Genomic DNA, 24,240 nt, shown 5'->3' on the forward strand with positions numbered 1-24,240 from the left:
TTTAATCATAAGTTTAAAAACAAATTAGTTTAATGAACAACTTCCAAAATTATTTACAACACTTTGTTCGAGACATATTTAATTGGGGCGATTACAAATACGTCACAAGTTGCCAGGCTCTAGTGTAAACTACCTGACACTTCAGTGCATCGCGAACTTTTTTTCACACAAAAAACTCGCTTATATCCCTTCAAAATAAAGATCACTCAAAATGGTAAGATGAAATTGAAGCGATTGTTCTTAACTCTCGCATATATTTCTTCAGACCTGAAATTGTATCAATTTAAAGTGGAAAATGTGAGAAGCCAGTCAATGTTTTGACTCGGTTATTGTTGACTCGCATCGCATCGCATCACACGCGCATCGTCGTCACTGCCAGTCACTGCTGCTGTGTTTGGCCAATTCCGTTTGGCCTAATCTGTATTATTGCATGCTATTTATGATGATGAATATCAACTCATAAGCCACATACATGTAGCTGGTGTGGTTGTAGATAATTTGGGCAAGGGCTAGATCAAAGAAAACACCAATTTCCATGGATAAACCATGGGGGGAAACTCAGTTCGTTGGGGAAGGGGGAAGGTGTATGGGGGAGGGTGTATGGGGGAGGGGGATACAAATTAATGTCTCTGTCAGTCAGTTAAGAAACTTTGATTTAAAATTAAAGAAGGAGTTTACCCTTACACAAATCAAACCTGCCAAGGTTTAAATAAAGGTTATAGTATTGCGAAGTTGCAGTACTTTTTGTTCGGGTGCTTTCATAGTTTCAAGGAATCAAGTTAGTTGTGATGATCATATTCATAACCCTCCATCCTCCCGACAGTTGGAGAAGAGGGTGGAGGGCTATAATCATCGCAACTCCTCTCAAGTGTGTTTTTAGGCGATAATATTCCCCCCTCCCCCCCCCCCACCCCTTCAGTATGACCATCAGGAGGAAGGCGGGGCAAAAATATCAAAACTTTTATATCTAAGTTTGGCAAAAAGTTAAATACTTTGATTGAACTTTGCATTCAGACATCAGTTCAGGGTGTTTGTAAAACATAAAAACATAAGTATATGTATGGTTAATTAGTTTATGATTACTTGTTTATTAAAATATCCACAATTGCAAGTTGAACTATCACTGAAAAACATATACAAACTTTCAAACGACAACCCTTTGGAGTCAAGATCACCCCCCCCCCTCCGAAAAAGGGATAATATTAATACATCCAATAAATAAACACAAAATTTACCATTTAGTTTCGAGGTGAAAATTGCTGTTAGAAAAAAAAAATTACTTTGATTTACTGACATTTTATACTGAAATAGCTTGTTATTTTGGAATGTTGCATTTTACCCAATATTTTATTTCGTTTTCCTTAGGTTTATCTAGACATCTAGAAGGGAGCTCAAGAAAATTTGGATTTACTTTTTAAGTTTTTGTTAACTCTATTCTGTTTGTTATTTGATTGATTTTATCATATAGTCTGCAGAGAAGATTGGAATTAAGGTGGTGGCGCGATGCCGTCCTTTTACAGAGCCAGAACAGGGAAAAGGAGCAACAAGAATAGTGAAAATGACTGGTGACAAGACTACACTGCAGAATCCTCAACAGGGAGGGGCTGGAAAGGTTAGTATTCAATTTTGTTTAATCTGTCAGAAGTTTTTCAACTTATATTGTCTGTTTAGGGTTGAACAAAATGATATTCCCATAAATGTGTTATTTTTATAAAAAAAAGTTTCAGCACCTACTTTTTTCTCTATATATTTTGACATACCTAAATTTAACTGCCTTACTTTGGATTTTACAACCTCTATCCTACTTTCCTGCCTCCTAACTGTCCCAGAATTGAAATGCAATGTCATTTTTTTCTTTTCTTTTTTATTCATCCCATTACCTTTTAGCACTCGCCTCCATAAGTGGCCTTAATCCTAACCGGACCTTGGTCAGAGACATAAAAGTACATAAATTTATAGCAAAAGAGGAGCAAAGGATTAGGAAAGGTATCCAGAAAAAAAAGCGGGAAACTTAAAGCCAATCAAAGTTATTTAAAAACAGTGGGGTGGCTAAGAACCAATAAGAGTAAAGTACAGTGAGGATAGGGTGGTCAGTATGAAAGGGTAGATGGGAATTACAAATAATATATCCCATATGAACTGGTGCGCTGCTAACTTTTAATTCTGATAATTGATATCTTATAATTTCTACATTTTTACAGGAGAGTGTTTTCACCTTTGATGCAAGTTATTTCTGGGATGTGCGAGCTGTAAGTAAATGAAGTAAAGTCTGGTTTATTCACCACAAATTGCGAAAACAAAGCAGGCCTAAAATAACAAGGAGGCCATGGCCTTCTTGCCTTGGTATTGTTCTTGGTGCCTCTTTCAAACTTTGCAATATGACTTTCCAATGAAATGGCCCTTTGCCAAAGGAAAATTGCCTTGCCAGCTCAAAGATAATTTCTGGGGCCTGGTAATGGACCCTTCCCATGAAATATGCTAACATTCATGCATGCGTACAGACCCTGTTGGTTGGCAAACGTAAGCAGACGCGCAATCGCGTCTGCGTCACGCACCCATTAGCCATGTACAAAACAGCACGATGTTCCCTCATTTTGCCAACCAAAACGTTAGTGCGCACGCGCTATGTGCAATTTACACATTTCATGGGAAGGGTTTATTTCATTACTCATAAAAATGTACAAAACGGTATGTATGAATATTTAATTCACTTTTGTTTTGTACAAGCAATGGGGCTCTTTTGAATCCATCAAACCCTTGGCTGACTCGGTGATTAGTATTTTAAAAGTCTACAGAAAGTTATAGCACAATCCAAATCAATCTAGTTTTATCTATTTTGGGAGAAAAGAAAACAAGAAGATTATAGTCTGACAAGGGCATTATAAATGTGTTCTTGCCATATTTTGCAAGGTGTCAGTTACAGGATGAGAAAGTTCAGACTTTCATCTGAATTCAGACTTTTTGGAGAATGGCTGTTAAAGACTCCTGTACGTTTCTTCGGGCAAAATAAGTCATGCTCTTTGATCTATGTTCTAGCACTAAGAATGCTGTTCTCAGAAGCTTCTTGGAATCTATAATTGCAGTTCTACCAAACGGTGGACTTGCCTTCTCTTGTTGCCACCTCCTAAGATCTGAATCACAGTTTCTGACATTTTTTGCCAGCAATTACTCTAATCCTTGCAGTTAATAATGCTTCAAGATTGTATTTTCTTTGTGTTTGTATCTCAGAGTCAGATCTACAAGGAGCAGGTTGAACCGCTGTTGAAGAAGGCACTAGAAGGCTATAATGTTACTCTCATGGCATTTGGACAAACTGGAAGCGGCAAAACCCACCTCATGTCTGGAACTACTGAGGACCCTGGCGTTGTCTCTATGGTATAGCTTTATTATTGGTTAAAAACCTACAGCAGATTTTGATTGTTAAGGGGATTTTGAGAAACGTTAAATTTAAAAAAAAAATTAAATACTTTACTATATTTCTTGATGTATTTATTCCAGTTGAATCGCAGCCTCTTCAAGCACATTAATGAAGCTAGCAGTACATCCTTTGTTACTATTTCATTTGTTGAGGTAAGTAAATATTGTTTAATTACATCTTGCATCATTCATATGTTTGTTTAGATGATCTTCCCGGGCCGTCAAGGGAACATTTGGTAGGACTCATCGAAAAGAGGACGACTCCTTGGCAGGCATGTCGCGGGGCGTGGTGGGTAGGACGGTGGCGCTATTGTGTGTGTGTGTGAAAGTCTTAGCATTATTGCCTCCCGGCATAGGGAATATGCAAATTAGTAATTCGACTCTACCGGTAAGTAGAGTGAAGTAGACCCTTGTTATTGCAAATCCTGCATTTTAACCACACTACAACGGTGACCACCTTTGATTAGGTATTTCTTTGAATGGATGTTTTTTTTTTCTTTATCTTCTTAACTCTTTATAGATTATGGATGAGAACTTTTTAGATCTACTCAACCCACACAGCAGCCCTATGACAATCAGGCAACATCCACAAGTTGGAGTGTAAGTAAAAAACAATGACATTTAATATAATAATAGTAACCAGTTTTTATATATCGCTCGTCATATCGCATCTCATGGGAAGACAGCATGTGCATCAAATATGAGCTACTAAGCTAAACCAATCACAAGAACCATCTCTGCCCTTACAGGTACCCATTTACCCCGAGGTGGAGAGAAGCAATTATAGTTAAGTGTCTTGCTCAGGGACACAACAAGTGTCTTGCTCAGGGACACAAGTTTCATGACCAGGACTCAAACCCACACTCTGCTGAACAGAAACACCATTTCAAAGCCTGTGACATAAAAATCAAATTTATCAGTAGGGATCAAGAATGGATTTGACAAAGAGTTAAGACTAGTCTTATCTCGTGTTAGGATGACTAGCCTTAAGTTTTGAATAACTCCTAGGACAAGTCTCAAGTTAGTACTGTTTTTGTAAAATAGACCCCATGATATAAATATGGATAAATCAATACATTTATGTACTTTAAGAAAAATTATCTTCTTTATGCAGATTTGTTGATGGACTATCTGAGCTTGTCTGCAAGAATGGTGAGGATATTGCAAAGTATTATGATCAAGGAACAAGAGCCAGAAAGATGGGATCATCTGACGTCAAAGCACACAGAGAAAGGTAAATGTTTATATATTAAAGGGAAGGTATTCAAATGGTAATCACTCTTAAAATTTAAAAACTCTTAAACAAAGATACTTGGTTCGAAGTACAACAGCATCCAGTGTATAGCATTTTGAGTATAAAGCATTTTGCATTTCACTTGAAGAAATGTGGTTGTGGAAACAGTTTTTATCCCCCAAAATTTGAATATATGCAAAGCTGAATCTGCAAAGCGTGGACATAATTGCTCTAGGTTTTCGGAGATAGGCCTATGTTAAAAATGTGACCACCTTTTAGTATTAAAAAAAAAATCACAGTTTTCTTGTAAATATAATGTAGGTTTTAAAAAAATCAAGCAGTCGCAAAGGATACTTGTGATTGATTTAGCCGAGTAGCGCATATTAATGTTGCACAGGCTGCATACTCCCCACCAGGGAGTTGAGATGGTTTAAGGAGTGGTTTAAGGCCCAGTGACCAGGGGTAATAATGTGAAGCGCTTTGGGACGCCCTCCGGGTGTGAAAAGCGCTATATAAAAACGGGTTATTATTATTATTATTATTATTATTACTTTGTATTTTAAACTGCAAACCATACATGGTGCTAAACATTTTTATTTGTATTATCAAGTTCATTTCTTGGTTTATGAAGTAAACTTGATTTTTATGTTTTTTTTTCTTCTTTTAGGGCACACTCTATTTTCACCATAACTGTACAACAGAAGGATGGTCAGCGTTGCATCAGAGGCAAGATAGCAATTGTAGATGTTGCAGGTAAGATATTGGTTCCAATGTCAACAGTAATCCACAACTATGGCTTAACAATTGTCTGCTAAGCAGAAATGAGCAGGATACCAGTCACAAATTGTACATATAACAAAGTAGTTTGGCTGGAATCCGTATTCTGGTAAGCAAAACTCTGTTATGCTTAGCTTCTTTATGTGCTAGAAATGTTGTGTTCCCTTTGTGTTTTTATAAGCTGTTCTAAAAACATTTAACTATTTCCAAGTGTGTTTTTGACATTTTGTTTGGTAATCATTTCTTTCAGGTTCCGAAGGTGTACACAATAAAGACAAAAGGTGGGTTGATCCATGAATTCATCATATTTAGTTCAAATTTTTAATATTTGTTATATAGCAACAAAATCCATTTGAAAACAACACATTTTTTGAGTGAAATTCACGAAGAATGCCCACATGTATTTAGCTTTTGCTTACATGTCCGTTCTTTTCCTGCAGTCTGATGGCCCTGACTACTGTGATCTCAGCACTGGGTGACCCCAAGAAGAAAGGAGGTCATGTACCATACAGAGAATCAAGAATCACTAGACTTCTTCAAGTGAGTTTAAGTACATAGACAATGTCCTCTTATTACCAAAGTCTTATATATCTACCAACAAGGTACTCAAGGCGCTTAGTATTACTTTTTGTATTCATTTAAGTTATTGAAGTTAAAGAACTTCTGAGTCCCGATTATGTAGCACCTTTGGGTTTACAAGGTGCTATGGCGCATTCAGCAGCCTCTGCCAGGAACACCGGGGGAAAACCCCTTCTCTTAGCCCTAAGTGCACTGGGTTCTTTTACGTGCATTACACAATGCACAGGACAAATTCTCCATGTTTCACAAATGCCCAAAGCACGCAAGTCATTTTGTATTGATGCACTCTTAAGTAAGTTCAGTAATGCGTCTCTTATCTCTGTATTCTTTGTAGTAAAAAATCTTTCTTTGAAAAATATTAACTAAATTTTGTTTCTTTACCAGGATGCGATTGGTGGGAATTCCTTTACTCTGATGTTTGGCTTGGCATCGCCAGCTGATTCTAACTACACAGAAACACTCACTACATTTCAGTATGCACAGTTCTGCAAGAATATCTCAAACTCCGTCAAGAAGAATATTGTAAGAACTTTTAGTGACAAAGATAGTTGAGCTTAAAGGCAGTGGACACTATTGGTAATTACTCAAAATAATTGTTAGCATAAAACCTTTCTTGGTGACGAGTAATGGGGAGAGGTTGATGGTATAAAACATTGTGAGAAACGACTCCCTCTGAAGTGACATAGTTTTCGAGAAAGAAGTAATTTTCCACGAGTTTGATTTCAAGACCTCAGATTTATAACTTGAGGTCTCGAAATCAACCATCTAAACGCACACAACTTTGTGTGACAATGGTGTTTTTTTCTTTCACTATTATCTCGCAAGTTCGATGACTGATTGAGCTCAAATTTTCACAGGTTTGTTATTTTATGCATATATGTTGAGATACACCAACTGGTAAGGCTAGTCTTTGACAATTACCAATAGTGTCCACTGCCTTTAAGCCCTGTCGCTGAACTAGCTGAACTAGTTAACCCCACACAATCCCCTAAAGTTACAGTTGTATCTTATTAACTTGTTGGGCTTTGACTACAGGCAATACATTTTGTTTACATATTTATTTATTTGTTTATTTTGATTATACATCCAACAGCTTGATTATTAGCACCACTAACAAGATGAATAAGAAACAAGAAGAAACATTTTTGTTTTAGATGTGTGAGGAAAAGTCCAATGGGGGAAATCCATGCAATCAATCAGAGGGTATATAGCACCAAAATAAACCTTTAATATAAGTTGTTCAAAGGCGCTCGAGACAGTTGGATGAACGTAATTACGATACACGTTGCAGGAAAAAAATACATTTGAGGAGTTTCTTGAAAATGTGAATAGTGTTAGCATCCTTGATGTGATTAGGGAGATTGTGTTTGATTCTTTTAGTCCAAACAAATTGAGACTTTTAGTCCAAACAAATTGAGACTGAAATCCACATGAAGTGCTCCAATCTGATGTGAGATTCAAACCAGGGTGCAAAGAGGTGAAAGGTCAGGCAAAGACACCACTGAGCCAAACTGCAGATGATGCAAGGACCTAATATATCGGTCTTTCATCAAGCTTACTGCATTTTCATTACTTCGTAAATGTATACATTTAATACAAGTTAATACTTCATAGCTTAAATCTTTATCAATAACAAACCAACACGGGAAACTGACTAATCACTAGAGTAACTTTTAAATGATTTTGGGTTGTGAACAAAACTCAAATTTATTAAAGCGGGATTTGAACCAACGACCACCAGACTAACAAGGTGGTGCTCTATCAACTGAGCTATCTAGCCCTATGTTTGCGATCTCCCTTTTTTGTCATTTGTTTGTTCAGGTTGCTTAAAACTTACTAACAAATGGAAACATTACAGAGAAAGACAGGAGTAAGTGTTTTTTCGCATTATCCTATCCAGGACTTTGTTTCCCAATAGTAAGATTTTATAAAGCAAAAGCTAATTAATGATGAGCTACTTTGATTCACATTTCACAAATATTTCATTTCATTTTCCTAGGACGACAGTGAGCGTTTAATGAATGAGCTTCGTGAGGAGATTTCACGTCTCAGAGAGAAGTTAGCAGGCAGTAATTTGACTGAAGCTTCAAGCAAAGATGATGTAATACGCATGCAGGTAAAAGTCAGTCACAATGAACGACTTGAAACTGCTCATTAAAGATTGTTGGAGGAATTGGGGGCACAGCCCTGCCCTGTAAGCATGCACAGCTTGTGTGTGTGAGTGCCCATTACAAAAACAATCACAATTGGGGGTGCTTTCCTTGGTCGACCCCGGTCTGCCCTCGGTACGTTCGAATAGCTTTGACGTCATTGGAGGGGCTCACCTGGGTCAGCCCCCAATGCCCTGCTTGTGGAGTGGGTCACTTGGGGGTGACCGAGGTGCATGACGTTACCACGAGAGGGTGAGTGTGTTTGTTTGATTAGCTCTTGTTGTGGGCTCACCCGAGTGAGCACTGCGGGGTCGACCCAGGGAAGCTAATCGAATGCACCCAGAGTTAATACAGACAGAAAAGACAAAGCAAGAAGCACATGACCAGCAAAGACCTGAGACAACATAACACACAGCATTCCATTGGTTTGGTCATATACTCTGGTAAGAACAAAAATAAAAAGGAGATTACAAGGAAAAACAAGAAAATCAATTTTAAAGAAGGTATGAACTTAAGATTACGTTGGAACATAAGAGATTGGTCAATATGGAATCAAACTGATAATTCTTGTCTGTTTTAGATTTAGAATGTGGGATAGTCACAAGATCTGGTCGTGGGAATTCTTTAGGCCAATTCTTTTTATTTAGGCAAATTTGAGGGGGGGGGGGTTAAATTTATAGGTGTGTATGCATCTTGACCTTAAATTTAATTGATTTATCTTTGAAGGAATTGATCAAAGATCTTCAGATTGCTAAGAGTCAGACATGGGATGAGAAGGAGAGGATGTCAGCTCAGCATGAAGAGGACAGGAAACTCAACTTTGCTAAAAAGGTTTGGGATTATTTGTTTGTTTGTTTCTTTTTTTGTGATGTTTGTTTGTTTGTTTGTTTGTTTGTTTGTTTGTTTGTTTGTATGTTTATTTGTTTGTTTGAATGATCTTCCCATCAAGGGAACTCGGCAAACTCCCACAGGGGATATAAACGACTACCTGGCAACAGCCAATCCCTTTCATACAAACATTGGTTTAACGTCTATGATTATGAATTGCACAAATCAAGAAATTTTGATTCAGTAACTAGTCAAAACAACTTTTTCTAGTCATTGAGAAATCAGAGGTTCGCTTGGTAGAAGATGATAAAATTGTGTAGTTATTTTTAAAGGGTTAGGGAAACCAATTGAATTGTAGTTGTATTTTATAAATTTGTAAACGAAAGTTTTGAATTGAACTGTTTTTCTTCACAGGGTATTTTGCAGTGGGTCATGGCAGACAGCCTGAAGAAGGGAAACAAAGAGGTGCAAGAGAAATTCCTGGCAATGCAGAAAGAAAAAGATCAGGTATTTACAACTCTCCGATGTAGACACAGTAGCATTTATTTGTAGTAATCGAATGCAAATGTGTTCAGAAGGAAAATTAAAATGTGACATTGTGTCAACACAATATTGATACAGACAAAATGTTGGTTTGTTTTCTTGAGTTGAGTGCATAATCCTAACTTATCAAACTGAAAGGTTTTCTCATATCTAATGGATTTGTTTGTCTTTCTTGTTTAGCTCCAGCAAGAGTACAAAGAGAGACGGAAACTTGTAGACAACCTCAAGGATGAACTACAACTCAAAATCATGGAATATACTAAGATGGCTGAAAGTGGTAAATTCTCATTAGAACAACAACCGGAGTCAAAATAAACTTGTTAATGTAACAAGATAAGCCTTAAGTAGGATTTTAAACTTTGCATGGTGGAAATACGATATAGAAAGGTTTGCGGTAACACCATGTAATGACTATCTCTAATGAGTTGGGGTGGTTCTGAAAAGAACCGTTGGTTTCAACTCTTAAGCCTTATTTGTCAAATTGGTTTTTGATAAGTGCTCTGGGTTCTTTTATGTGTGTTACACAACACACAGGACCAACGACTTTCAGTCCCATCCGAAGGACTAAGCATCATGTTTAAGTGTCTTGCTTAAGGACACGTGTGTCATGACTGGGATTAGAGCCCACAGTCTGCTGATCAGAAACACCAGAGCTCGAGTCCAGTGCTCTCAACCGCTAGTCCACAACACGCCACGTAATCTAAAAAGCACTACACAGAGATGTTACAGGATGTAGAATAATTGTCAATGCTCACCAAAATCTAATTACATGTATTTGAATCTATTTTATATATCTTTCAAATTCCCTTTTAGGAAAAGCCACTGAGTCAGAAACTAAGTCTCGTGTGACAGCAATTCATGAACTGAAAGAACAAGTGAAGAAAGAAAGTGAGAATCGGAATGAAGTTAAGCGAGAGCTGAAGGAGATGCTTGATCGGCAGAAGAGAGAGAAAGAGGTATGTATCTCACAGAACAATCCTTACATCTGTTTCAGACAGGTGCTCCAGAGTCACGCCAAACCAAATTATGGGTTAAGTAAATCAAGTCAAAGTTATGAATGAAAAGTTTGACAACTGAAACAGTTAGGAGCGACTGGACGTGCTAGAATTTAAAAACTTGACTGTTGCAGTCGTTCAGACCGACTCTGAGCGCCTTGGTTTCAGACGTCGATCTTGTCATAGGCCGAGCCAATGTTGTTATATTAAAAGTTCACCTGTCTGAAACCAAACTATATTTGGGTCGACCTAGAGTCGCTCCATATCTGTTTGGTTCGGCCCACTATGGTACGCCTGTCTGAAACGGTGTTCTGGATACTGCTTAGCCAAACTACAAGGTAAACTCCACGGCAGTACTTTTAAGTAGCGTCTAGGAACAGAGTTCAGCATTCTCCTGAAGATGATCAGAGCAAACTGATCGAAACATTCAGTTGTCAACTACCAGTTCTTTTCAGAACCAACACTATTCAAAAGAGATTTACACAGGGTGCTACCTTAAACCTCACCTAATTATGGAGACTCTTAGGATATTCTGTACTTGTCTGCTTTAGTGCCTACCACTCGGTTACATTGCTTTAATAATAATAATCTAATAATCGTATACTGAGTATACAGTGCTAACACACATCGGTGTATGGGTGAAAACCAAAATCAATATTCTTTATCCCCGATGCAAATTTATCATCTCCTATACCGTTGCGGTACCCGCTGCCAAAACATAGGATTCGAACTACCTCTAGCTGCCGGGCAACCTCGGTAGTCTAGTTGGTAAGACACTGCTCTAGAATTGCAAGGGTCGTGGGTTCGAATCCCACCCGAGTAACATGCCTGTGATATTTTTTTTCGCAGGACTCGGGAAAGTACTGAGTATACAGTGCTAACACACATCGGTGTATGGGTAAAAACCAAAATCAATATTCTTTATCCCCGATGCAAATTTATCATCTCTTAATATCCTATTGATTATCACAGGATATGAGATGTCAACACTCTGATCTTCAGACTAACTCTGAGCTGTGGCGTTTGGCCAAGGCAGAGGAGAGGAAACGAAAAGAGGTAGAGAATGTACACATGTTGGAGGAGGAACTGGAAAGGATGCGGATGGAGGTGGACCATCAGAAGGCAGAAATACAGGTAAAGTACAGACCAATTGTACAAACAATCGAAGAATAATGTAACAACATTCAGTGTTCATCAGAACATGTTTTGTTTGTTTGTTTGTTTAGATGATTTTCCCGTCAAGGGAACTCGTCAAACACCCACAAGGGGAAATAAACCAAGCTGGCCACAGCCAATCTCTCTCATACAATTATTAGTTTTAAAACATTTATGATTATGAATCGCACAAGTCAAAAAATTGTGACTCAGTAATAAGACAACATTACTTATTATAGTCATTGTGAAATCAGGAGTTAGTTTGGGGATTCAAACCCATACAACATGCCTGTATTCTAACCACTGGACAATGTCATCATCCAATTTGAAAGATAATTTTCAATACTCATCAATGTAATAGATTTTATGTCCAATGTTAGCTCAAGTAGCTAGGTATGTTAAACTGTAATTTCATACGGGCAGTACATGTAGTATTGGACTGCATTTGTTTTCAGTTGGTTTTTACTAATGCCAATTACCATTGGTAATTAATCACTATATTTCTAAACTGCTTCAAGTTTACACTCCATCAAGGAATCTTTGATCAAGTTCCATGCTTCTCCTCATTGAACCCAAGTTTCGACACTCATGGGGTGACAGGTCTTTTTTCTTCGCTGCGCCACGAATCTGGAACTCTCTACCACTTAATCTTAGATCTTGTCTTTGTACCACAAAATTCAAATCTCTTCTCAAAACTTATCTTATGTCACAGGTTTTCAAGGACTAATTTTGTTGTGTCTGTTTTTTCTTTGTTTTTGTTTTTGTTTTGTTTTTGGTTTTACTGCGCCTTGAACACCCAGCAGGGTGGATATGTGCGCATTACAAGTCTTATTATTATTATTATTATTATTATGAATCTGTATTTGTAGGATTGGAAATATGATATGGAAAGGTTTGCAGTAACATCAGAAGACGATCAGAGCATACTGATCGAAACGTCGAGTTGAAACAGTTCTTTTCAGAACCACCCCAACTGATTTAGAGATAGTCATTACATGGCGTTACCGCAAAACTTTCCAAATCTGTATTTGGTTCATCACCCGGCTCACGTCATGTGCAAGTCTGTTCGAATGAACTCAATGGTAATATTTGGGAGGTTTTTTTGGTTTTGTTTTTCAGTTGAAGGCTGCCGAGGGCTACACCTACAGTAAAGAGGAATCCATTGAACTTGAGACAGAGTTGGTTAAGGAAAGAGAAGAACGGCGTGTTGTAACAATGCAACTACAAGCACTAGATGAAGAAAAGGGTCTTTTAGGTCAGGAGCTCAGTGAGGCTTATATCAAACACAGAGAGGAAATGGAGATACAACAGTTACAGAACTTCCAGGTAAATTGAATTTATCGTAGCATTATTTGGTTCTATAAGTGTGCTTTAAAATAATAATATCAAAGTCTTATATAGCGCACCAAACAAGGTATTGAAGGTGCTGAGTATATACAAACTTTCAGAAAGATAGGTTATTGCAGTGATGGATTCTGAGACCCAATTATGTAGCATCTTATAAGGGTTTACAAGGTGCTAGGGCGCATACAAAGTGAAATAATTCTGGGTTGCTTGGGGGATTACGTTCTTTTTTTCTTCCAATAGTTCGAAAAGTGAAACAAAATCACTATGTAGGATTTTAGACTTTGCATGGTGGCGATCAGAGCATACCGATTAAAATGTTGATGTGTTAACTACCGGTTCTTTACAAATACAACACAACCCAAAAGGGATTTACACATGGTAAATCGCGAACATTACTTAATAAAAATCACTCAAACAAAACGACCGACTTTAATTATCTATTTTTCTCAGACTTTCCGCAACTATCGTGAGGTGTTTGAGGAACAGAAAGCAGCCCTTGAGCAACGTTATCGTAGTCTGTTGGAAGATGCCATACAAGATGCTGTGTTTCTCTCAAGCCGTAACTCAGAGCTTGAGCAGGAAAATCAGGCTCTTAAGCATGGTATGTAACAATACTGATTTGTCTATCAGTATTTATTTAAAGGGGAAGGTGTATGCTTGATAATCACTCTTTAAATTTGTGCAAATAAAAACATTTGGATATAGAAGCCTACAGGAGCTTTTGATAGTATGAAGTGTAGTATCCTTACACTAACACTGTAGAGCAACCCAATCTATAGACATGTGTTTCTCATCCACATTCCAATATCATGATCCAACTAATGAGTATGCATATAGAGACCACCACCCCATACAGTGATTGTACCCTTGAAACAGTAGCCCATTGATAAGTATATATCTTACATTGTATGTGTACTATAAGCAAGACATGTGTGAGACACAATAAACCAAGCAAGCATCAAAGCAACAGCTCTTGTAGAACCATAGAGTAAGGACATGCAGTAGAACTCAAGACATTACATGAAGCATTTTGAGAAATACATGTATTTCAACTAATGTGGTTATGTTAAAGATATAAATTAGTCTTTATGCCCCAAATTTGAATCTGAGTACAAAATATGTTGTTTATTAAGGATGCGATTCTCATCATGCACAAGTTTTACGATGGATATGGTTCAAGATGATAATCACATTGTACATTTATCTTCATGTGTGATGACAATGTATCATCAAGAGCAAAGTGTTTACGATATGCAGCCAGCAAATTGTTTTATTATTTTTTTGTATGCAAGTCGCCTGACACACAAGGCCTGAAAGGCCACTTCAAGGTGTTGGCTACAATTGTTTTTGTCCAGAGGCCGTTGCCACCTACTCCTAGGGCTGAAACACTGTTACCCCTTGTACAGTCCATACGGATGTAGGCTTGGGTATCATCAGTCCAATACAAACAGTTCACTGTACATGTACTTTCAAAAGACATGCTCTGTCATGTCTGTTTATTGATCTAGAGAAAAAACTTGTATGATTTGAAATCTCTTTTGTTAATATTTATTTGTTTTGGATTCTTTCCACAGAGAATGCTGAATGCAAGGACAAGATCTCTATGATGGGTGGAAGAAGTCGCCCAAGTTCAGCTGCATCTGCGATCCGTCCCTAGATGCATGGCACTGATCCAGTCGTTTTGTGTTTATGGGAGGGAACACTTTTGGTAATTCCTCCAACAAAATAATGAGCATAAAAATTTACTTGGTTAAAAGAGCTCCGGAGAGCTGTTGATATCATAAAATATTATTAGAAATTACACCCTTTGAATTTGAAGTATTGTAGTTTTAGAGAAAGAGGTAATTTCTCAACAAAAAATTTGAATCTGAGAAAGGCTTCGGGGATGAAACCTTTCACAGGTATATGAAAGCACACAAATCTATGCAACAAGGGTGTTTTTCTTCCACTATGCTCTCGCAATTTCAATGGCCAAATTTTCACCGACTTTTATTTTATGCATTGTAGGGATACACCAAGAGAGGGTACTGGTTTTTGACAACTGCCAAATATATACACTACAAATGCTTTGATAGCGACTACAGACTGGTACAGTCTTTGAAGAGCCAAAACTGATTCCTACCGAAATATTTCAACATGTACATTAATTAGCTAGTTTATATTCCAAAGATTAAATAGGAGGTCCATAGTATGTACTCAAATGATTGTTTACCAACACAACTATATGTGATGCCATCAAGCTAGATGAGTCAACTATTTTTATATTCAAACAATGAACAAATACATGTAGCATAATGAATTGTAAGTAAAATCCGTCCCATAACTTTGAAATGCTAAGATGTGTCCGTCCACATTTATTTTTATACAAACAAAATTCTTCATTTCAAATATTACTCATTTTGTAATTTAAGTTAAAAAATAATTTATGTGTACTGTAATAGATGTGTAGATATTTACTCAGATGAAATATTTGTAAGAGTTGTAAAATAATTGTATTGTGAGAAGACCAATTACCTGTTTAAACTTTTTTATCGTTTGTATGTATTGCTTTTCTGTATTGTCTTCCTATCAAATTATGCTGTGCTTTGAGAACAATCTGGAAGTTTTAAAGGCACTGGACACTATGGATAATTACTCCCTAAAAAATGTTAGCATAAAACTTACTTTGTAACAAGCAATGGGGAGCTGTTGATAGTACATGTATAAACATTGTGAGCAATGGCTCCCTCTGAAGTAGCGCAGTAGTTTTTGAGAAGGATGTAATTTTCCACTAAAATATTTGAATTTTATTTCGAGACCTCAGAATTAGATTTTGAGGTCCTGAAATCAAGCATCTGAAAGCACACAACTCATTTTGACCAGGGTGTTTTTTCTTTTGTCATTATCTCGCAACTTCGACGACCAATAGAGCTCAAATTTTCACAGGTTTGTTATTTTGAGCATATGATGGACACCAAGTGAGAAGACTGGTCTTTGACAATTACCAATAGTGTCCACAGTGTCTTTAAGGTGAATTTACATGTATATGCTTTTCCGAATTATTTCATTACATCAAAAATTATTCTAGTGGGATTAGAACAACAATGTATTATCAAAGTATGAGGGAAGTACAGTATTAAGAATGTTTGTATTGTTCCATTTGGGAATTATTGTTAGCATTTTGCTTTGAAAATATTTTGTATCTGTAAAGTATGTTTAGATGGTAGTAATAAATAAAAAACTTTCAAAATAAATGATGGCTCTTTATAATTTTAGTTCAGACATGTCATTCCAAATGAGAGATAAAGTGCAACTATTGATACAAGTACTAATGGTAGAGTAGACCAAAAGACCTTTCATAATTTAGTTTGGGTTGAACAAAGAAACATCGACTTGAGTGGGACTAGAACCAACTACAACATAGACTTGATTTCCAGTCTGAGATTGCAGTTATTCATCTGCATCAGCCCCAAAACACCCCACATTAGTAGCTATCACGCCCCCACCAACTCGCAAGGCTAATGACATAGGTTTATCTAACAGTAGGGCGCTATTTCAGGCAATAATGTATTGGGTATCAAGTACACTAAAAGCAATGATCGCAGACTTGGAAGTCTAACTGCTGCAGGATTAACATGGAAGTCTAACTATCACAGGATAAACATACCGCTGCTCTATCTAGCCCATATTACCAAATTACTTTGTTTAGGGTGCCAGTCATAAGCCAAACAATCTGTAACTGCTTAGTAGCAATGCTCTCCTCTAGAGTCTTCCTAACAACCAGATTTCTCGACTTCAACGGCTCCAAAATACTGCTGCCTGCATTGTGACAGTGTCTAGAAAATCCTGTTATATCACCCCCATTCTGAAACAACTACACTGCCTCCCTATCTCTCAACGAATCATCTTCAAGCTGATGCTCATTGTCCACAAAGCTCTTAATGGCAAGGCTCCCCACTATATTTCTGAACTGCTTCAAGTTTACACTCCATCAAGGAATCTTTGATCAAGTTCCCTGCTTCTCCTTGTTGAGCCCAAGTCACGACACTCATGGGGTGACAGGTCTTTTTCGGCAGCTGCGCCACGCATCTGGAACTCTCTACCACTTAATCTTAGATCTTGTCTTTGTACCACAACATTCAAATCTCTTCTCAAAACTTATCTTATGTCACAGGTTTTCAAGGACTAATTTTGTTGTGTCTGCTTTTCTTTGTTTTTTTCTCGGTTTTACTGCACCTTGAACACCCAGCAGGGTGGATATGTACGCATTACAAGTCTTATTATTATTATTATTATTACGGATCACACTCAATTTTTGGTAAAACCTGGGAAGCAGCAGCCAGGGGGATAACCATAAGGCATGTAAGGGGATGCAACGTTTTATACCTAATCAAGTAATATTCCACTTGGATAACTGAACGGGTATATTTCGAAAAAGTTTTGTTTTCAAAATATTGACAGGAGCTAAACTTGAATCAAGGACTTCCTTAATTTGATTAAGTAAAATTTAAAGGGAGGGTATACCAAGGGAGTGGTAATTACTCCAAACATCCTGGATAGAAGTGCTGCTAAAATTTTCAAACTGGGAAACATTTCTGCATTTCTGCATAAAACGCTTCTCAGATTGCGTGTTTCATTTACCAACGATTCTTCCTGCTTGGACATAAGAACGCTCTAGATTTTCGGGGAAAACTTGAAAGGAATTTGGACAGGTTAGTTTTTTGTATTATATAGGATGAAAAAACCTTAGGTAGCCTATACTAGATGAAAGTTTGTAGTTTAGTTGATAACCTTTGTTCGTTAGTTGCATCCAAGGCCAAACTATTTTGTAACATTTCATCAAAATTTGCGTTTGATACAAATTTAATTTACACTACGCAGTGTCTTCCAAGTATGTGTACGCCGTACCATCTCAAATCATTCATTACAGAATATCCAATCAATCATTTAAAAAAAAAAATAGTTAATGGCCTGACGTTTCGACCCTAGCAGAGTCTTTCTCGAAGGCTAAATGACAACTTAAAAAACATGAACAGGTAACTAAGTGAAACATAAGCAGTGAAGTGGAACTACATGAATGGGGTTAGAAAGCTTGCCTAAAAAAAGCAAAAGGGGGTTGAAGGGAAGGGACTGGCTTGACCACAAGAAGATGGAAACACAAATGACAATATTAAGGGTGGGAAGAGGTGGGGAAAAAAGTAATTCATTTGTGAATGAGGCCAGGCTAAAAGGGGGATATCTGATAAATCATTTCATAAGATGTCATTCAAATATTTTTCATCTTTGCAACTGGTTACCACTCTACAACTTGTAGTTTTTAACAAGAAAGCCTGTGCAATGTACCATCTCAACTCCTTCATTACAGAACACCTAAGAAATACCTTTGAAAACCATGTGAGACATGATTATATTAAAATATTTTTCATTTTACAAATGGTGTTCACTCACCAACTTGTAATTTATTCAAGGGCAAAAAAAAAATGGGATCAGACTTCAGTAGGAAGAATATCAAACCCGAGTTTAGTTATCTTTTGACATGGTGATTACATTTAAAGGAACACGTTGCCTTGGATTGGTCGAGTTGGTCTTTGAAAAGCGTTTGTAACCGTGTTATAAAATGTATATGGTTAGAAAGACGTTTAAAAAGTAGAATACAATGATCCACCCACATTTGCCTTGAAATTGCATGGTTTTCCTTTTACTTTGCGAACTAACACGGTCGGCCATTTATGGGAGTCAAAACGAGGTTCGGCCATTTATGCGAGTCAAAATGAGGTAAAAGGAAAACCACGCAATTTCGAGTGATACTTGTGTGGATCATTATATTCTACTTTTAAAATATCTTTCTAATCATATATATATGCATTTTATAACAAACGGTTAGAAACGCTTGTCAAGGACCAACTCGACTGATCCAAGGCAACGTGTTCCTTTAGGGTAATTATGTGGTAACATTTCATCACAATTTTAATTTGATACAATTTAATTCCCACACTCAGTGTCTTCCTTATGTATGGCATACCATCTCAACTCCTTCATTACAGAATACCTAAGAAATCATTTTGTAAGACTTACAAATGTCTCTGTTTTGCAATATCACAGCCCAAGTTTTTGCCGAGGTTGGAAAACTATAAAAGCCTTGAATCAAATGCAAAACAAAACCAGATGGCCACATTTTGTAACACTTGTCAAAATTCTCAGTTGTCCACGCTCAAATTATATATATATTTTTAATTGGACAGTTGCAACGTCTCATTTCAGTCTTTGTACAATTACCCAGCGATCGATTTCCCTTGTATAGCAGAGCAAAATAATACACAAAATGTATCCGTTGCTACTCAATATTGGCATTCAGTGTGTAAAAAATAAGTTCAGTCTAAATATTTTTCTATACAAAAAGAATCAGTTGCTTGCTACTCACAAATCACGATTTGAGTAGTTTTTGGCCACACAAAATTGCTGGATGATATTGTTCCCTGTTGCCTTTAGTTATGGTGTTACAATTTTGTATTAGTCTATGAGCACCTACTCAGTGACACTGTTCCAGTGGCAGACCACAAACCACCTATGTCGACACCTATGTGCCGGGCGGGACCCGGGCCTTTACTGAGAGGAGATGCGTACAGCAATGGGAGACCGCATCGACTGAATGAATGAATTAGCCTTAAAAAGTCAAGCAGGAGTGACTCAAGACACCAATCAACAACACAAACAAATATCTGCAGATAGACTTGATTTGTTTTATTTCATCCAAACTCCACAGTAATATACAAAGCCAGATATCTCTTGTAAACGATACCCTTTAAAGGTATCACAATTTGGGAGAAGAAAGGAGTCTTTTCATCTGACTTAATGTAATGAGAGACGTAGCTTTACTAGTTCATACTTTCTCAATGTTTTCTCTGTTTCTTGTAGAAATCTGTGATATTTCTTATACTGTGAGTTCATTGTTTGAGCAATACTTCTGGCAGTTGTTTTCTAACCTGCCATGTGGTTGTGGTATATGTGTGTTGATTATTTAAACGCTATCAACCACTGGTGGTTCGTAGCCATCAGGTCTCTCTACTGTGGCACCGTCGGCTGCTACAGCAGGCACAGCGGGGGCAGCGGCATTCTTTCCTTCTCCATGGAGCTCCATAAGACGACCAACTGAAATTCAAAAACAAAAGACACAAGGTTTTAGTCATGGCTTGTTTAAAAGAAATCATAGTAAAGTTTTGTTAAATAGGATTTGAAACTTTGCATTGTGGAATTAGGATCTAGTAAGGTTTGCGGTAACACCATGTCATGATAATCTCTAATTGAGTTGGGGTGATTCTGAAAAGAACCGTAGGTTTCAAAATGACGTTTCCAGCAGTATGCTCTGATCGTCTTCTGGAGACAATCTTACATCAACAAGTTTTCATGGCTTTATATAGATTTCTCACAAATAATTTGAATGAACGTGTGTGGAGCAAAAAATAAATCTTAACAAATTCTATGCAATTCATTAAAAGCATTTCCTTGGAACAAAATAAATAAATCATCTATAGAGCTTTAAAAGGACACTGCCTTGGATTGAGCGATAAAAAGCATTTGCTTTGGCTGGAAAAAAGCATTTGCTTTGGCTGGAAAGATGTTTGAAAAGAATAATTTAATCCACACAAATACGCCTTGAAATTGTGTGGTTTTTATTTTACGTCATGAACTAACAAAGTCTGCCACTAAGCAGAACCAAATTTTTGAGATGTTTGTGTGAATCATTATACTCAAAGATCTTTCCAACCATATTATTTTTTATAACAAATGTCCCAATATAGCAATGGAGAGCTGTTGATAGTATAAAACATTGAGAGAAACGGCTCCCTCTGAAGTAACATAGTTTTTGAGAAAGAGGTAATTTAAACACACAAACTTGTGCAACAAGGGTGTTTTTGTTTCTCTCATTATTCTCTTGCAACTTCGATGACCAATGGAGTCAAAATTTTCACAGATATGCTATTTTATGCATGTGGGATACAGCAAGAAAGAATACTGGTCTTTGACAATTACCAAAGGTGTGCATCGCTTTAAGAAAATATACAAATTGCATCTCACAGGAACTTACTGTCAAACTTGGGTTTCTTGAGGACCTTGACTTTGCGTACATGGACCTCATGGAGGGGGTAGATGCCCTGGCAGTACTTCTCTATCTCTTTGCTGATACTGTCTGGGATCCTATCATAAAACAATCACATAAAATGTTGTTAATATTTATCAAAAGGCATAAAGTGTGCAATTAAAAAATGTCTGCATCATTCAGATATGAAACACAAACAATATTTAATAGATGTTAGTTATGCATCGGGCTAAAGAATATAATTTGTTTGCCACCCTTTCACCGATGTGTATGAAGCAACTAAGCCCCCCCCCCCTGAGTTCTGTGAAAAATCGTCAGGCAAATCACTCTGTTGAACCCACGACCTTTGCACTGCTAGAGCAAATGAGTTACAGCTAGACAACAAGCCTGAACGTTTCGTTTTTGAAAGGGCAAGGGCACCAAGCATTTCTCTATGAGGAAATTGTAAACTTCTACTAGAGCATTTCAAGGGCACCAATGCAATGACCTAGGGGCATGGAGGCAATCGTCTTTGTTGCCTAAGTATCGGGCTGGAGAAAGTTTGAATCCTATGTGTTAGTAGCGGTAACCCCAAAGAAACATTGTTAATAGTGTCCACCCATTGTTTCTCCATTTGGCTTTTTGCTAATATACACAAAAAATGAGTGGGGCACCAGTCGCAACAATGTAAACTTTATGGAATGCAGGCTGGTAAATGTTTTCGCTAAGCAAGATTTTACTTGGCTTAGCAGGTTTTTGTGTTCACAGGCTTTATGAAAATCATTGGTATTGGAAAGTATTCATGATCAGTGCTTACAACTTGTTGACGACATCCTTGAGGTCACTGGTGCTGCACTCCCTCTGCATGATCTCAACCATCTTCTTGCGGATTGCTCGGACCTGTGTGCTCTGAGCGTACGCTGTCTTCTTGATCTGATGTTGACGACGCTTGGTGAAACCAACGCAGAACAGACGCAGGAGGTATCCGTCGGTGGTACGGACATCCAGGTTGGCATTGATCATTGTCTGTTGGAGAACAGTGACCAAAATACCCTCGTTAAATAAGAGTGATTATGAACACTGCACTTAAAACTAACACTAATCTCAACTTAGTTGGGGTGTTTTATAAGTGTTTGTTGTGTTCATTATTATCAATATTAACATAGTTTTTTAAAACAACCGAAGTTGCTATCTGTAACTTTCACAAATGAGCTTTTCCAGTTCTAGTAAACTTTCAAACAATTCTTTCAAATGAAAAATCTGTTTAGAGCTGACCGATTGAAAATGAAACTGGGAAAGAAAATATCATTCCGTAAATTAGGGTTCTCCCGAAGCATTAGCGGCTTGCTGATATGTGCAAATGTCAGCAGTTACGCAAACAAAAAAATCAAACCATTTATAATGCTATAAACTGCACCCTAGGGCTTTTAAGTAGAAAACATTCCATTGACCTCGTTGCAAATCAGCTTCCTTTGGCAAAAATTCAAAAATGTTGATCCAGAATGCCCCAGTTTTCAAATATCATGAGGAACCTTGTCAATTGTCTAGCTTGATCAAGAAATGTATGTTCAACTCGGCTTTTTAAATGCCTTACCTGCCACTTCTTGACCATGGAGCAGTACTTGTCTCTGGTGAGGTTCATTCCGTGGAAGTTTGTGAGGCAGCTCTTGCCTTGTACTTCCTCAACCATCAGACGGAACTTCCTGAATGCAACCTCATCGTTCTGTAGATCGGCCAGGGACACCTCAAATACACGCCCCTTCAGTGCATCAGAAGCGATCTCTGAAAGAAACAAGTTTCAAAATCCGGGTTTATTAATAACAAAACACATTACGTCTAAAGAAACAATCTTGAAAAAACAAATGCAAAAAGATCAAACAAAATGTTGGTGAAATGTGGATGGCAGGTCAAGGTTATAAACCCCGCACTCAATATCTTGACCAATCAGCATAAAGTGGCGCTCATCTTTATGTGTGCAGTTAATATTTTGCATTGGTCGCATATTTTGCATTTTGCAAGGTTCCACATTTCGGTCAGTCAATCTCTGGTGAAAATGTTTTCATTTTTTCTTTAACAAGATTTTCGCAATGTGTTCTAAATTGATTCATTATAAAAAATTATTAATATACAAACTGAAAATCGAATCTGTGTTTTAAGAATGTGTCATGATTTGGAAAAAAAAAGTATAAATTTGTCAAATCAGGTTACTAGCTAGGACTAGGTCAAACAAAAATGGTCAAAATTGCACAGGTAGGTTCCCTACACAAGACTGTCTGCAACCATCGGTCATGTCTGTTCTGATTATTAAAGCAAACGGACATGTATAATTAAATTATTTTTTTAAAGGTTTACAAACTAACAATAATTATTTGTTGCAAAAAGTAACATTAAAGCTGATTATAATCAACAATAACATTGGAATGAACACATTCATTATATTTATATTCAGCAGATTGTGTATAATTTAATGATTTAATTTTAAGTCGACAACTGGACTTTAATTTTTTTTTTAACTTTAAAAAGCAATACAAGAACTCACTTGTTCCCTGTGTTCTTGAGCAGAGTGTCTTGCCAATGTTACGGACATTGAACATAGCTGGTGCCTTCACGTCATACCATTCTTTTTTGGTGAAAGGGTCCACACTACAAAGTAAAATTACAACCAAAAAATAAAATACTAAAATATATCGACATTGATTATGATCAAAATTTACAAGTTTCAGATAATTGCTACAGTAAGTGTAAGTAATATAGGCCTGGTAATTGGTTGGACAACTTATATTCCTACCACCATGATTAAACCAAAATGAAAGACAGGTTTTTAAAATAAAATGGTAGGCCCTGCGATCACTATGACTAGCTGATAGCCATGAACGAGCACCGATTTGCGCAGCATAGGCAGTGTATGGTACAAAATACAAACGTCAATCCAAAATTTTCATCTCTCAACATCTTCGCAATCACATACCAAAATTCTTCAAAATTTCATGATAGCTTATTACAAATATCAAAGAAAACATTTATTTGTGTATTTTGAACTTACATCTTCTTCTTGGAACCTTTTTTGCCTCCTTTAGTCAGTCGCTTATTCTTGCCGACCGCCATGTTGAGACCGTGAGGACGAAAGAGGCCTTGTGTAGGACGCCCTCTCTTGATGAC

The 24,240-nt window shown here is 37.2% G+C and overlaps 2 protein-coding genes across 2 annotated transcripts; one reads left to right on the forward strand and one right to left on the reverse strand.

Moving 5' to 3' along the window:
• The first annotated feature begins 106 nt into the window (after positions 1–106).
• Positions 107–15,702, forward strand: LOC117293429 (kinesin-like protein FLA10). The gene is made up of 20 exons (XM_033775760.1): positions 107–214; positions 1,469–1,612; positions 2,202–2,249; positions 3,229–3,375; positions 3,499–3,570; positions 3,938–4,017; positions 4,532–4,651; positions 5,319–5,404; positions 5,679–5,709; positions 5,869–5,968; positions 6,392–6,529; positions 8,007–8,123; positions 8,884–8,988; positions 9,400–9,492; positions 9,709–9,805; positions 10,342–10,484; positions 11,496–11,657; positions 12,798–13,004; positions 13,476–13,626; positions 14,600–15,702. The coding sequence occupies exons 1-20, from the start codon at positions 212–214 to the stop codon at positions 14,680–14,682; spliced, it is 2,127 nt and encodes a 708-aa protein (XP_033631651.1). The 5' UTR covers positions 107–211; the 3' UTR covers positions 14,683–15,702.
• Positions 15,703–19,724: 4,022 nt separating this feature from the next.
• On the reverse strand, positions 19,725–24,229 carry LOC117293262 (40S ribosomal protein S3a-like). The gene is made up of 6 exons (XM_033775487.1): positions 24,125–24,229; positions 23,621–23,724; positions 22,676–22,863; positions 21,899–22,107; positions 21,091–21,200; positions 19,725–20,153 (listed from the first exon to the last, which is right to left on the reverse strand). The coding sequence occupies exons 1-6, from the start codon at positions 24,184–24,186 to the stop codon at positions 20,023–20,025; spliced, it is 804 nt and encodes a 267-aa protein (XP_033631378.1). The 5' UTR covers positions 24,187–24,229; the 3' UTR covers positions 19,725–20,022.
• Between the last annotated feature and the right edge of the window lie 11 nt (positions 24,230–24,240).

The sequence above is a fragment of the Asterias rubens genome, chromosome 8 (genome assembly GCF_902459465.1).
Source record: "Asterias rubens chromosome 8, eAstRub1.3, whole genome shotgun sequence".
Classification (NCBI taxonomy): domain Eukaryota; kingdom Metazoa; phylum Echinodermata; class Asteroidea; order Forcipulatida; family Asteriidae; genus Asterias; species Asterias rubens.

Coding starts and splice junctions, on each gene's coding strand:
- LOC117293429 (XM_033775760.1), top strand. Junction 3,571..3,937: donor TTACTATTTCATTTGTTGAG/GTAAGTAAATAT, acceptor AACTCTTTATAG/ATTATGGATGAGAACTTTTT. Junction 4,652..5,318: donor GTCAAAGCACACAGAGAAAG/GTAAATGTTTAT, acceptor TTCTTCTTTTAG/GGCACACTCTATTTTCACCA.
- LOC117293262 (XM_033775487.1), bottom strand. CDS start 24,186: ATGGCGGTCGGCAAGAATAAGCGACTGACTAAAGGAGGCAAAAAAGGT. Junction 21,201..21,898: donor AAGGATGTCGTCAACAAGTT/GTAAGCACTGAT, acceptor GTTTTATGATAG/GATCCCAGACAGTATCAGCA. Junction 20,154..21,090: donor CAAGAAACCCAAGTTTGACA/GTAAGTTCCTGT, acceptor TTTGAATTTCAG/TTGGTCGTCTTATGGAGCTC.